Source organism: Rhamphochromis longiceps, linkage group LG22 (genome assembly GCF_057381845.1).
Source record: "Rhamphochromis longiceps isolate RC_006_pf linkage group LG22, R_longiceps_female_GT1.1, whole genome shotgun sequence".
Taxonomy (NCBI): Eukaryota; Metazoa; Chordata; class Actinopteri; order Cichliformes; family Cichlidae; genus Rhamphochromis; species Rhamphochromis longiceps.
Window position 1 is genome coordinate 18,339,488 of NC_140577.1, and position 12,362 is coordinate 18,351,849.

The window sequence follows — 12,362 nt, forward strand, 5'->3', positions numbered from 1 at the left end:
GCCATTTCTATAGGAGATAGAGAAGGAGGAAACAAATCCAGAAGCATAAATAAGACAGTCGTGGAGACGGTAACACAGGAACACTGACGTGGGAACACGATTGACGCAGCACAGCAGGCGTGCGGAGCGTTTTCGCAGCCGGATAATGTCGCCCTCTTGTGGCTGATAGGAGAGGATGGCCTGCCAAAATATGACAAAAAATATGCCTTACGACATTTTTTTACACAATTATGTGGTTTTTTTAAAATAAATTATTTTAAAATTTTTATTCTTGAAAAGTCTAATTTTAAATGTACAAATTTAAAAGTACAAATAACTATTTTCATTATTAACGTGAACTAATGTTACGTATTTGATGCGGAGCATGATCATCTTTTCCATTACCCCAAGTTCATTACCACATTTTTACTGTTCTATGTAATATGTATGTGTACATAAAAAGAAGATGTTTACAGTGTGAACTACAACAGCTAGTAATTGTCATAACTATTATGTAGTATCTGCAACAGGAAAAAATAAAAACAGGGGTTCCCCTCACAGCTGCTTGTCTTTTTTATTAACTGCGTGAATTTTACACTCCACGCTAAAAAATTAAAAAATAAAATAAATAAGAAATAAAATAAATATGAATCAATAATTTTGAGTAAATGCAATTGGATATATACAAAAACAGATTTATTAGATTAAATTGAATGTATACTTATCAGTTACATTTCTTTTAACCAGATTCTATAAAATTTAATATCGTAATTTTACATTGTTTTGTGTTCAAAATTAGACAGAAAATGGGCAGATTTTTATTTATTTTTTTAGATAATTTTATTGCATTTAATTGGGCCTTTTTTGAGTGTGTTTCATAAACGAGCATAAAATATACATTTTCTTTTTTGTTGATGTAATTTGCACAGTATTTGGCTTTATTCCGTAAAAAAGAAGCTTCCAGTCCAATTTGGGATGTCACGGGAGTCCGTTGCCAAAGCAACAAGTAAACGAAACAAACCTTAGATTGGGGGGGGGGGGGGGGGGGGGGGGGGGCGGCAAGTCACTACACAGGAAGTTTATTGGCTAGTCGTGAGGACACCTGTCGCTGATTGGCCTGCACTCGTTTATGGAAAAGGAGCAAGCCTTCGTGTTTCCCTTAACGATCAATTAAAGAGTAAACATGGACGAAGAAAAATACGCGTTTGAGCAGACTTTTTCTTTTAACGCTCTTCGCACTAAGACGTTTTCTTTCCTACAAGACAAAGACACCTTGGCACGGTTGATGAAATGGTGACGTAAGAAGTTAAGCCTAAAAAACAAAAGAAAAATCCTCTTCCTTTGTTTATCTGCGGTGTTGCTACCTGTTGGATGCTCTCTGATGGTTGTTTGTTACATTCAGGTCCATGCTGGGGAGGATTTCCGCTCAGTCGTTCAGTTTTGACCACAGTTTCTCCCCTTACTGCAGTGAAAAGTTTGCTCTGGTACGTCTCTAGGATTAAAATATAAAAATGTAATGCTGCTTTGTCAAACCCAATGTGACTGATTAAAACGATGAAAAGGCGTCTTGGTGTGTTTGGTCACTTTTGAACCCCCCTCCGTGTGTGCTCAGTGTTTCTTCAGAGACCCTGAGGTGCTGTCCAGCCTGAGAAAGATGGAGGCTGGAGTCTGGGTGCCTCTTGGTATGTCATGTACCTTTCATCACTGATATCAGGAAATTGCTCTCATCTGCTCCAGTTTTTGCAGTCAGGTCTCTTCAGATTTTTTTTTTTTTTTTCGTGTGTGTGTGTGTTGCAGACAAGCCAATGGTGTCTGTCAGTGTGGAGCCCACGCCTTGCACTAAGGTCTCCATGGAGCTGTTTGATCCAATTTATTCTTGCGGCATCTTGAGGCCCACTGGGCATGTAGTTAAATGCTTTCATGATGTCTACCCTGACTATGATGAACTCCGACAGGTGACTCTCATCTTTTTTTTTCTTTTTTACTTTATTTCATTTTGTTGTTTTTATTAACTTTGAGCCAGTTCATGACCTCTTTGGTTGTTCCAGATGTTGCGGGACGAGGAGTCTGAGCACTACTATGTGGTTGGGAGGGAGGAGCGGGGAGAGTTTCTGTTTAGCCTCTTCAAGCACCTGTGTCTTGGAGGTGAGCTCTGTCAGTATGAAGACACCATTGATCCTTACATCAGCACCACGAAGCAAATATACAAAGATCTGATCAGGTGAGAAGCATCTGGCTCCATGTTTATTTATATGCATAAATGAGTCATGACCTAATGGTGAGATTTTGATGCATTTGTTTCGCAGTGTGCAGAAGGACCCAGAGACGAAAAAGATCGCCGTTGTCTCCAAAGTGCTCAAAGTTTGTGCCTTTGTAAGTCCCTGGTTCAGTGTCTGCCTGTTCCCCCGTGAAATGTAGAGAAAATGTTGTGCTGCTCATAAAGTTAGTCTAAATAAGAAGCTAGTCATTTTAGAAAAGCGAGTATTAGGGGGAGGATTAACATACGATGTAAACATGCATGTACTGACAGTACATAGACTTATATTCACTTACAGCTATATTTTATATTAAAGTTCACAGATAATTTTATTTGATGTCAAGTACACCTTTTTAGGCATATCTGAAACATTCCTCTGAGATTTTTGTCTGTATTGACCTGATAGCACATCCGAAAGGTGTTCAACTGGATTGAGATCTGATGATATTTAAGTACGGTGAACATTAACAGATAGACATGCTCGGTAACAATACTCAGGTAGGCTGTGGCATTTATAAACAATGGTCAGTTGGTACTGGGGGGGGCCACAAAGTAACCAAAGAAAATATTCCCCTCACCATTACCCCACCAACAGCATGTTGATACAAGGCTGGACGGATCCATGCTCTCATGTTGTTAATACCAGATTCTGACCTCACCATTTGAATGTAGCAGCAGAAATCAAGAGCAGTCTGGCCACGCTATGTTACGTTCAAAGTCTCTTAAATCACCTTTCTTCTCCATTCTGATGCTCAGTTTGAACTTCAGTACATTCAGTTCATTTCTATATGCCTAATTGCATTTTCTGCCGTGTGATTGGCTGATTACACTTATCCGCTAACGAGCGGATGAACAGGCATGCCTAATAAAGTGAGTGCATTCTTGAGACAGATTGAGACAAATCAGAGACGTGTTGTTCCCACATGTGTTAACCACATAATTTTATCGTCTGTAGGACGAGTCTGGCCGATGTTTCCCTGGGGTGCGAGAGGAGGAGCAGACATTTGCCTATTTGATTGTCGACCCTTATAAACGTCACGTGACTTTGTTCTGTCACTTCTACGGTGTGGGCAACTTCACAGTGTGACAGCAAAGAACTGGAAATAGAAAACCTGCTGATTTCCTGCTGCTCACTATGTATGCATAATAGACTGTATATAAAAGATGGGCATCTCCTATGGGTCTGAAAAGTAAGGCAAATGTTAAAGTGCCTTGACCCTGCATTCTTGGTGGGAGGGGGCAATTGTATAGAAGCCAGTGAGCAAACAAATATTACTGTTGCAGTCATTTATGACCTCAGGAAACTCTTCCATGGTGACTTTATAGTCTCAATTTCTACTAGCTTCATTGAATACAGCATGATTTCCATTTTGTAAATTAAGGTCCTTTAAAAAAAAAAAAAAGACTATATATTTTTAGGTAAAGTCTCCAACAGCAAGATGGTGACAGTCAAAATGCTCAAAACAGGAGTCCACAAATCAGTGGATGACATCGTTGGAGGCTACATCCATCTTTTATATACAGGCTATCAGACATTTTCAGTTTTCTTCCCATGAGGAAAGCAGCTGAAGACCAGTTCCCTGTTTTGAGTGTAAACTGTGCAATAAAATGTTTTAATCCTGTCACATACAATTTACTAAAAGTGTGTCTTTGCAGCTGAATGTTTGGAGATAAACATCTAAATAAGGATGTCAATATTTTAAATACATTCTGTTTTTTTGGTCAGATATTCACCTTTAAACAATCTTGTCTCAGAAAGTCTTGAATAAATTGACTTATTTCTTGTATTTATTATTATTTTTTAGCTCCATTTCATTTCTACCTAAGGTATATGTTGTGGTTGTCATGCGCCACCTACTGGAAGGCTGAAATAATTTGAAGTTTGAGTGTGGATGATGTACATCGGAGCCTTCAGGGAGTTGAGTAGCAGCTCTTTTTCCACGTTTGTTGGCAGACGTTGAGTATCATTTTTATCTTGAAACAGAATTTTAAGCATTTTTATAGTTCCTTTTGAAAATTTGTATTATTTCCAGATAAAAGACACCCAACAGCAAACAGTCCAAAGAGCTTTAATAAATTAATAATTAGTCAAGTGATCCAATTTCATCTCCAGCAGATGTTGTTGTTGTTGTTGCATCTCCTAAAAGGATCAAATGGAGGTGCTCATTAGATTAGAAAATAAATCAGCGGCATGTTTCATTCAACCAGTAGCCACATCAATTAGAGTTGGAAGACTTTGTTCAGTTTTCTTATTGCTTGATCAGTTTGAGTTTCACTTTAACGACAGTTCAGACAAATAGAGACGCTACAGAGCGATGCTGGAATGTCGGATGGCAGCAAGACAGTGAAAGATGGGCGTCATGAAGAAGACATGAAAAAAGAACGTGCAGATTGAGTCATGCATAGCATTCAGTCAGACAGTTAAAGTTTCTCATACTCGGGTTTCTAGACTAGCGCCCCCTAGTGGCCTCAGAGGTAGTTGTGTGGAAGCCATTCTGAGCTACGTGACATGCTTATGAGAGAAGACATGACAGCAGAGACTCCTGCAACGACACAAATGTCCATGCCTCCAGCCTCCACATCTAATACAGAAAGGGTGTCGATGCAATAAGGACCTGTTAGGTACAACGATGTCCCGAACATTCAGCAAAATTCTCAAATATACCAAAGTTTACAGCAGTCAGAACAAATCTTTAGAACAATCTTGACGTTTTGCGGTAACGTAGCATGTGACCATCCTCGCGTGATTTCAGTTAAACACGTCTCTTCGAAGCGGGCTTACGATAGAACGAGGGAGTAGAAGGCACAGGTAATTTCCTTTCCTGTCTTAACTCTAGGTTTTACATCCTTTAAGTTGGTCTTCTAATACTGGGGCTACCACGAAACAAACAACATGCAGTACAGAGATCTCGCAGACATTTTCATAATGCTGACAATAAAGTGACGGTGGCACTGTTCAGTTTAATAATGCCTCTAATAAATAGGCACCTCTTCTATAATCTAGGCCACGTAATAAAGCTACCGAGCGCCTCTCCGTGAATTAAATGAGAGCAAAACTGCAAGCTCATAGTGCCATTTTATTCCTCATGGCAGCAAGAGCAACAGACCATAAACAGATCTAAAAGGACCGTGCGAGGAAGTACATTCACTGTGTAAGTCTAAAGTGGAGCACCTGAGTCAACTGGCGTGACCGGAACAAATGAATGAATGATTTACAGGGACAGAAGACGTGTTTTTACTGGCCAAATACAGCAAGATGGATGTTTTCTCAGTCAATTAAACGAAAACATTTTTAAAAAAAAGTATATATATATAATACATATGAGCTCTGCAATTCGTGCGTGTGAACCATGATTTAACTTGAAAATAAAATGCTACATTAATTGAACAATCATATCTAGCTTAATTAAATATATTAACTTAAATCCTGCATTCACAACCGAAATCGTTAAAAAACATCCTCTCTTCTAGGTTACATGAAATCGAGTGCATGAACACAATTACAGTAAAGAAATCAAAACAAAAGATTCATCAAGTGCCAGAGTATTTAAGTAAAAAGGACTTTCATATATGTGTGTATGTGTGTGCATTTGTGCACTCTCCAGTTTTTTCCATCAGCAGAGAGCATTTAGAGCGCAAAAGGGCAACGAGAAAGAAACCAGAAAAGACAAAGAGAGTGCGCCGGCTGCAAGCTGAGGCTGTAAGGCTGTAACCGTTTCCCAGCACACAAGCGTTCATCCGGGTAAGGAAATTCATGCATTTGACCTGGATGCGTTTCAGGATTCGATGTTTAACAAAACTGCGCCAAACTGGGTCAAAATGTCCCAGTGAGAGTTAAGAGCAGGCGCTGCAGACTGCCTGAAGCAGCTGACCTGAAGGTAAGGGTGAGTGACAGGAAGCTCTGGAGAAAGTGACGCTTTCCTGTCCATGAAATTCTCATTTTTTTTCCCCATCTGGTCTGAGGAGCATGCGTGCCGGGAACGTGGGCTGCAAGACAGCAAGTTTTAAAGGGCGGGTTTAAATTTAAATACAGGTTACTGAGATAAGTGGCATTTGAAAGCCTGTTAAAGAACATTTTGGCTCTATTAAATTCTAAACAAGTACGAGCATTCCTTATTTCAGTCAAACAGGGATGTGTGTGGGTTGTTTTCTTTCTTTCTCTGTTGTTTTTTTTGCATGTGGGCTTGTTGGAGACCAAACTTCTAAGGAGTAATGTACTGTATACACACCAGTCCAACACATTCTCCTAACTCTGTTTCATGTGTGTAGTTTGGGCAATTAAAGCAGGATTTACACGTTTAACCCCTTCCTTTTGTTCAGATGATACCACTGGAGTCTGGTGGCTGTCAGTCGAGCCTGAGAGATTCTCCCCTTTTCCACAGGAGCACCTTGTCTCAGCTCCTTTGGTGCTACTCAAGAGCTGTGATGCCATCCTAAATTATCAAAGTAATCACAGACAAATCAGTGTCTGATGAAAACTGATGGTGTGGACAAAAGATTTCTCTAAAACTTTAAAAAACTTCAGTGAACCGCACCGATTATCTACAGCTTTAAATTAGGCATCGATGTATATAGCATGAAGTGAGCGGCTGGGAGTGGTTCAGTAGTCAAGTATTAGTCGTTCACGTGTCCTTTCTTCATCTCCATCCTCATGTACAGTAGTGGGTTCAGAGGTGTGTGCGGTGAGCAGCTTTGGCTGTGGCTCCCTGTCAGGTGGAGCCATCTGTTGGCCACGGGCTGGAAACGTTCACTCGAGGGGGAAAGTAAAGGGGGGATGCAGAGTGAAGACTGAAATGAAAGGAAGTGATGAGAAGTCATTTAGGCTGAGTGAGGACACAGCCTTAGGAAGACATACTGTAAAGGGTTTGTGCCTTTGTTCGAACAGTCAGCTCATTGTCATTCCAAGTTGCCGCTCTCAGACTGAGAGATGTTGAGTGTGTTAGCAGAGGGGAAGAGGTCTCTTTGGTCCGTGGGGCTGTGGTAGTCAGAAGTCAGGTCGGGGTCGAGGAGGGAGGACAAGGTAAAGTTGGACGAGCCTTTCTTCAGGCACTGGGAGTAAAAGTTGAGCAGGAGGTCCAGCTTGTTTTCTATGGACTGAACCTGAACAAACACACACAGACATGAATGGCACTCATGTAAGCTACATCTCATCACTTCCTAACAGCACATGAGAGCTACAGAACAGAAAGAAAACACACTTTAACAGGTCCACTGTTCATATATCAAACTCTACTCCATTACTCGGCCCTGAAAATCTTAGAAATATGGTATCTAACCAGATTCTTACTCTGGATGGCATTACCTTGGCCTCCAGTAACACTGTGAGGAACCTTGGAGTCATTTTTGACCAGGACATGTCCTTCAAAGCACATATTAAACAAATATGTAAGACTGCTTTCTTCCATTTGCGCAACATCTCTAAAATTAGAAATATCCTGTCTCAGAGTGACGCTGAAAAACTAGTTCATGCATTTATTACTTCCAGGCTGGACTACTATAATTCATTATTATCAGGATGTCCAAAAAACTCACTGAAAAGCCTTCAGCTAATCCAAAATGCTGCAGCAAGAGTCCTGACAGGGACTAGAAAGAGAGAGCATATTTCTCCTGTTTTGGCTTCCCTTCACTGGCTTCCTGTTAAATCCAGAATTGAATTCAAAATCCTGCTCCTCACACACAAGGTCTTAAATAATCAGGCCCCATCTTATCTTAATGACCTTGTAGTACCATATCACCCTATTAGAGCACTTCGCTCTCGCTCTGCAGGCCTACTTGTTGTTCCTAGAGTATTTAAAAGTAGAATGGGAGGCAGAGCCTTCAGTTTTCAGGCTCCTCGGCTGTGGAACCAGCTTCCAGTTTGGATTCGGGAGACAGACACTATCTCTGCTTTTAAGATTAGGCTTAAAACTTTCCTTTTTGCTAAAGCATATAGTTAGGGCTGGACCAGGTGACCCTGAATCCTCCCTTAGTTATGCTGCAATAGACGTAGGCTGCCGGGGGATTCCCATGATGCATTGAGTTTTTCCTTTCCAGTCACCTTTCTCACTCACTATGTATTAACAGACCTCTCTGCATTGAATCGTATCTGTTATTAACCTCTGTCTCTCTTCCACAGCATGTCTTTTATCCTGTCTTCCTTCTCTCACCCCAACCGGTCGCAGCAGATGGCCGCCCCTCCCTGAGCCTGGTTCTGCCAGAGGTTTCTTCCTGTTAAAAGGGAGTTTTTCCTTCCCACTGTCGCCAAAGTGCTTGCTCATAGGGGGTCATATGATTGTTGGGTTTTTCTCTGTATCTATGAAGCGCCTTGAGGCGACTTTTGTTGTGATTTGGCACTATATAAACAAAATTGAATTGAATTGAATTGAATTACCTGTTTCTCCACCTTGACTACACGGCCCATCATGCTTAGCTCATCCAGTGAGTCCAGTTCTGGCTGTGTCTTCTCTCCCTTTTCAGGACGTGTCTTCTTATCTGGCTGAACAGCTCCTCGTCCAATTATCTGGTCCACCCTTTTTCACAAAAATAAACCATAATAAAGAGTAAATACCCAAAAACTACAAGACTTTTTTTGGCTCAGCATGATTGATGGGAGGGCAATGGAGAAAGTGAATAGTTTCACAACTGAGTTCAGGTGCTTTAATTTAACAAGCTCAGTTCAGCTGCACAAACGAGCAGTCGTTGCTGCTCATCAATCGGGGAATGGTTACAAGGCCATCCAAACAATCTGAGGTCCATGTTTCAACAGTGAGGAAGATTATTCAGAGGTAGAAAACATTCAAGACAAGAAATCTCCCCAGGAAAGGACATCCCAGCATATGCAAAAAAAAAACCAGAGCTATGACTCAGACTCTAGGCGTCAGTTAGCATGTTAAATGTTAAAGTTCATGGCAGTACATGTTTGGCGAAAACCAAATAGCCTATCAGGCAACAGATTCTGTGAAATGCTGCCTCTGACGTTCACAAACAGGACATCTTTGTGATCTGATACCAAACCATTTTGGTCCGGATCAGAGTCATATTTTGGGTTTTTGTGTTCAGAGTATCTTTGGCTTCATGCAGTTAAACCATCTTTGCAGAGAGTAAAGGAGTAATGCAACTTTTTCTTTTTATTAGCTTTTTTGGCCTAAGTTCATCTGCACTCAAAATAAAATGTTTTCCATAATCCGAACCTGACTGACTAAACACTGATTATTACCCTAAAAGGATAAAACATGACACAAAAAGCCAGTGAGTTTCTAGACTGTCCTCATAGAGCCACAAGTCACTTCTTCTACTGATTTTTCTTCTTTTTTTTTGTTAAATAAACAAGAGATAACATGTTGTTTGTTGAGCTTTAAAGAGTGCTTCAGAGCAGATTCACAAAAATATCTTCCTATGAAACACACAATTAAAAGAGCTACCTGGTCTGCAGGCTCTTGATGCGGCCCAGCATGTCCAAGTGTCCAGCAGAATACTGCTCTATGACATCCTTCACATCGTACGGGCGTAGTGTCTCCTTAAACTTCCTCTTGGCCACAAGGAACTTCAAGATCCTACACACAGACAACACACACAGAACTCACTGTTAATGCTCCTCCGTTCACCTTTAGATGGCTTCAAAGCGCACGCTCACACAAGCGGGGGTTGAGTGAACTTTTGGAAGAATGCAGGGGTGGGAGGCTATCACATGAGGCAGCCCACCTTGACAATAACAAGATTAATTAAAGTCAGCGTGACCTTATCGTTCACAAACAGCTGCATAATGGTAACAGTCACAAACCTGCTAAACCATGTGGATATATTGTGACGATGAGAGCATCTCCCAGAGACATTTCCTTATCAGTATTTGCCGTTTCAGCTTTTCTTCGGACAGAAACGGGTAACACACGCACACGTGCCTCTAGCCCCCACTCCCCCTTCCTCTTTCGTCAGTGTGACAGCCACACTGGAGCCACTGGTGGACCACAGCTGCTCCGGCTCCCAGTGGATGCATCATCACCATCCACATCCCGGCGTGGGGGGAGTCACACACCGAGGATTGTCGAGCCAGCACTACTGTACGCAGCAAACACATCGATGACAACATGCGCCGCCAGAGCTGTTCTGGTCGGACGTTTCGCTGGAAGGAGCAGAGCGAGTGCAAGAGATAACGGGAAGAGAGCAGAGGAAAGTTTGAGGATGGGTGCGAGTGCGCGCCAGGCTTTCTGTGTTGGATGGGTCATTCAATTTCCTTCTTATCACTTAGTCAACTTAGACATGCTGGACACAGCTACACATCCAAGCTTTCTCCACACCCTGTGATAGATTGTCCTTCACGTCATGTCAAGAGAGTTTTGGGAGAATGAGGGAAGGAAAGGCAAGGAAGCAGAAGGACGGAAGATGGGATTTTTTTTTTATGAGACAATCCTATCTCTCCAACCCCATACGACTGAGTCGCTGTAATAAGCCGGAAATCAGAAATGCTCAGCTGTTTTGGGAAATAAAAAACACACATGCATAGGTAACTGTGTGCACAAACACAATAATGTAATAGCACAAATGCATACATGAATGTAGCTGCTGCTCGCTGATGTACACACCAACACAAGTGCGCATGTGGGCGATGCACGAGCAGTGAAATCTCAACTTGCGCGAGGGGTCATTTTCTGTAATAACCACTGTAACCTTTGTTGAGGTCTGCAGCTCTTGCATTTCCAGTGACCGCGTGTTGTATAGTGACCGTCCTGCAAAGAAAGGGAGAAGGTGCAAGCGAAGGAGAAGAGGAGCGCGAGGAGGAGGAGTGGAGGTCTGCAGCTGGTGCCGAAGCAGCCGTCAGCACACTCCTCCTCCTCCTCCTCTCGCAGCACTCTATTTCTTGATGACTTCTGCGTTTGGGGGTATTTTTTCAGGCGATCTTTTCTTATTTTGCAGGTAGGTGCAGATTTTTTGCCAGGGTGGGCCTCAGGTGCGGGTAAAAGAAAAGGTTGAGACAGGATGGGAGGGGGTGGTGGGCTTAGATTTGGATCCTCCAAGGATTTCTTCAAAATGCTGACTCTCCTTCCTGGCCACTGATATGGTTTTCATAATACACAGTCGGATAAGAGTAGGGCTCCCCTCTCTCTCCAGTTAACTTCCTGTCAGTCGCAGTTCTACACTACAGCTGGCACTGCTCACTGAAAGATACCATCACCACCCCCCGACTTCTCGGAAGCTGAGACGTAAAAACACAGTAATGACTGAACAAATAGAAGTGTCAATTGTGCCCTAAAATGCTTGCTTAGCCAATGCAAATATTTTTGCAAGTCAGCAAAGGTGGATCTCTGATAGTGTCAAATGGCAAGGATTTATCTGGGAATTAAAAACGACTGTTGTGCTGACACAAATTCTACGTGGGCCAAGTAGGGTGAGCCCCTGCAGGTCTGATCCTTCACTAGATTACTGAATAAACCCTATAAGCTACAGTACGTGGCTAAGTATGCTTATGGAAAATTTGATGTGTAAATCTGATAACTTTAAAAAATATTCAGCTGAAAGAACACAAAATCTGATGATTCAAGATTAAACACTATAAATAGTGGCCGTGTCCAAGCCGTGTCACTTCGTCTGAGCCATCATTTCTTTATATTTTGCTTCCCAGGAGTCAGATTTCAAAGTGGGCTTGAGCAATAGTTCTCCAGGCTTCCTGAAGTTCTTTGTGACGAGTTATTTGTTTGACACTGGCTGCTATTTGACTCATTTTCAGTTCAATCCTTGTACCTGATCATTTTCAGAGGAATATTTGTTTTGTTTGTTTGTTAAGCCACTTAATGCAGACCTATGAATCATTCCAACTACAAAGAAAGTTACAAATTACAGGAAAGCTTTCCTAAGAGAGTTCAGGCTGCGTTAAAGAATAAAGGCCATAACAAAAATTCACTTTAATGCTCATTAGATTTGTACAAACTCAGTTTTTGCCTCATATACTGTATTTTCATGTGTTTTTGCACATTTCAATAACTGTCTGCACCTGTATCCCATTTTTCTAGCATAAATATAAACACATCAGCAGCGGCTCAAGACATTTGCATAGTACTTTAGATTATTGGATTTGTTTGGAGGAGACTTACAATAAAGGAAATACAGAAAAACACCAGACCTAATTTCCCCACACCCTCCTCCTTTCTCCCAC

The 12,362-nt window shown here is 41.7% G+C and overlaps 2 protein-coding genes across 6 annotated transcripts in view; one reads left to right on the forward strand and one right to left on the reverse strand.

Annotated features, from left to right (window-relative positions):
* The first annotated feature begins 1,043 nt into the window (after positions 1-1,043).
* Positions 1,044-3,706, forward strand: cfap300 (cilia and flagella associated protein 300). 3 transcript variants are annotated; one of them, XM_085396036.1, is made up of 7 exons: positions 1,044-1,272; positions 1,382-1,463; positions 1,592-1,661; positions 1,777-1,934; positions 2,028-2,200; positions 2,286-2,352; positions 3,192-3,706. In XM_085396036.1, the coding sequence occupies exons 1-7, from the start codon at positions 1,163-1,165 to the stop codon at positions 3,321-3,323; spliced, it is 792 nt and encodes a 263-aa protein (XP_085252162.1). In that variant the 5' UTR covers positions 1,044-1,162; the 3' UTR covers positions 3,324-3,706. The 3 variants fall into 3 exon arrangements, with proteins under 3 accessions (XP_085252162.1, XP_085252163.1, XP_085252164.1); XM_085396037.1 differs by having other exon boundaries at positions 1,142-1,277; XM_085396038.1 differs by having other exon boundaries at positions 1,150-1,284.
* A 593-nt stretch (positions 3,707-4,299) lies between these two features.
* Positions 4,300-12,362, reverse strand: part of kcnq4 (potassium voltage-gated channel, KQT-like subfamily, member 4) — a 52,765-nt gene continuing 44,702 nt past the window's right edge. For 2 of the 3 annotated variants that reach the window (XM_085395638.1, XM_085395639.1), the window contains 3 exons: positions 9,637-9,768; positions 8,607-8,745; positions 6,987-7,336 (listed from right to left, as the gene is read on the reverse strand). In XM_085395638.1, the coding sequence (XP_085251764.1) occupies positions 7,133-7,336; positions 8,607-8,745; positions 9,637-9,768 (475 nt within the window). In that variant the 3' untranslated portion in view covers positions 6,987-7,132. Of the gene's footprint in view, positions 6,919-6,986; positions 7,337-8,606; positions 8,746-9,636; positions 9,769-12,362 lie in introns of those variants that run through there. The other variant, XM_085395640.1, reaches the window with a different exon arrangement.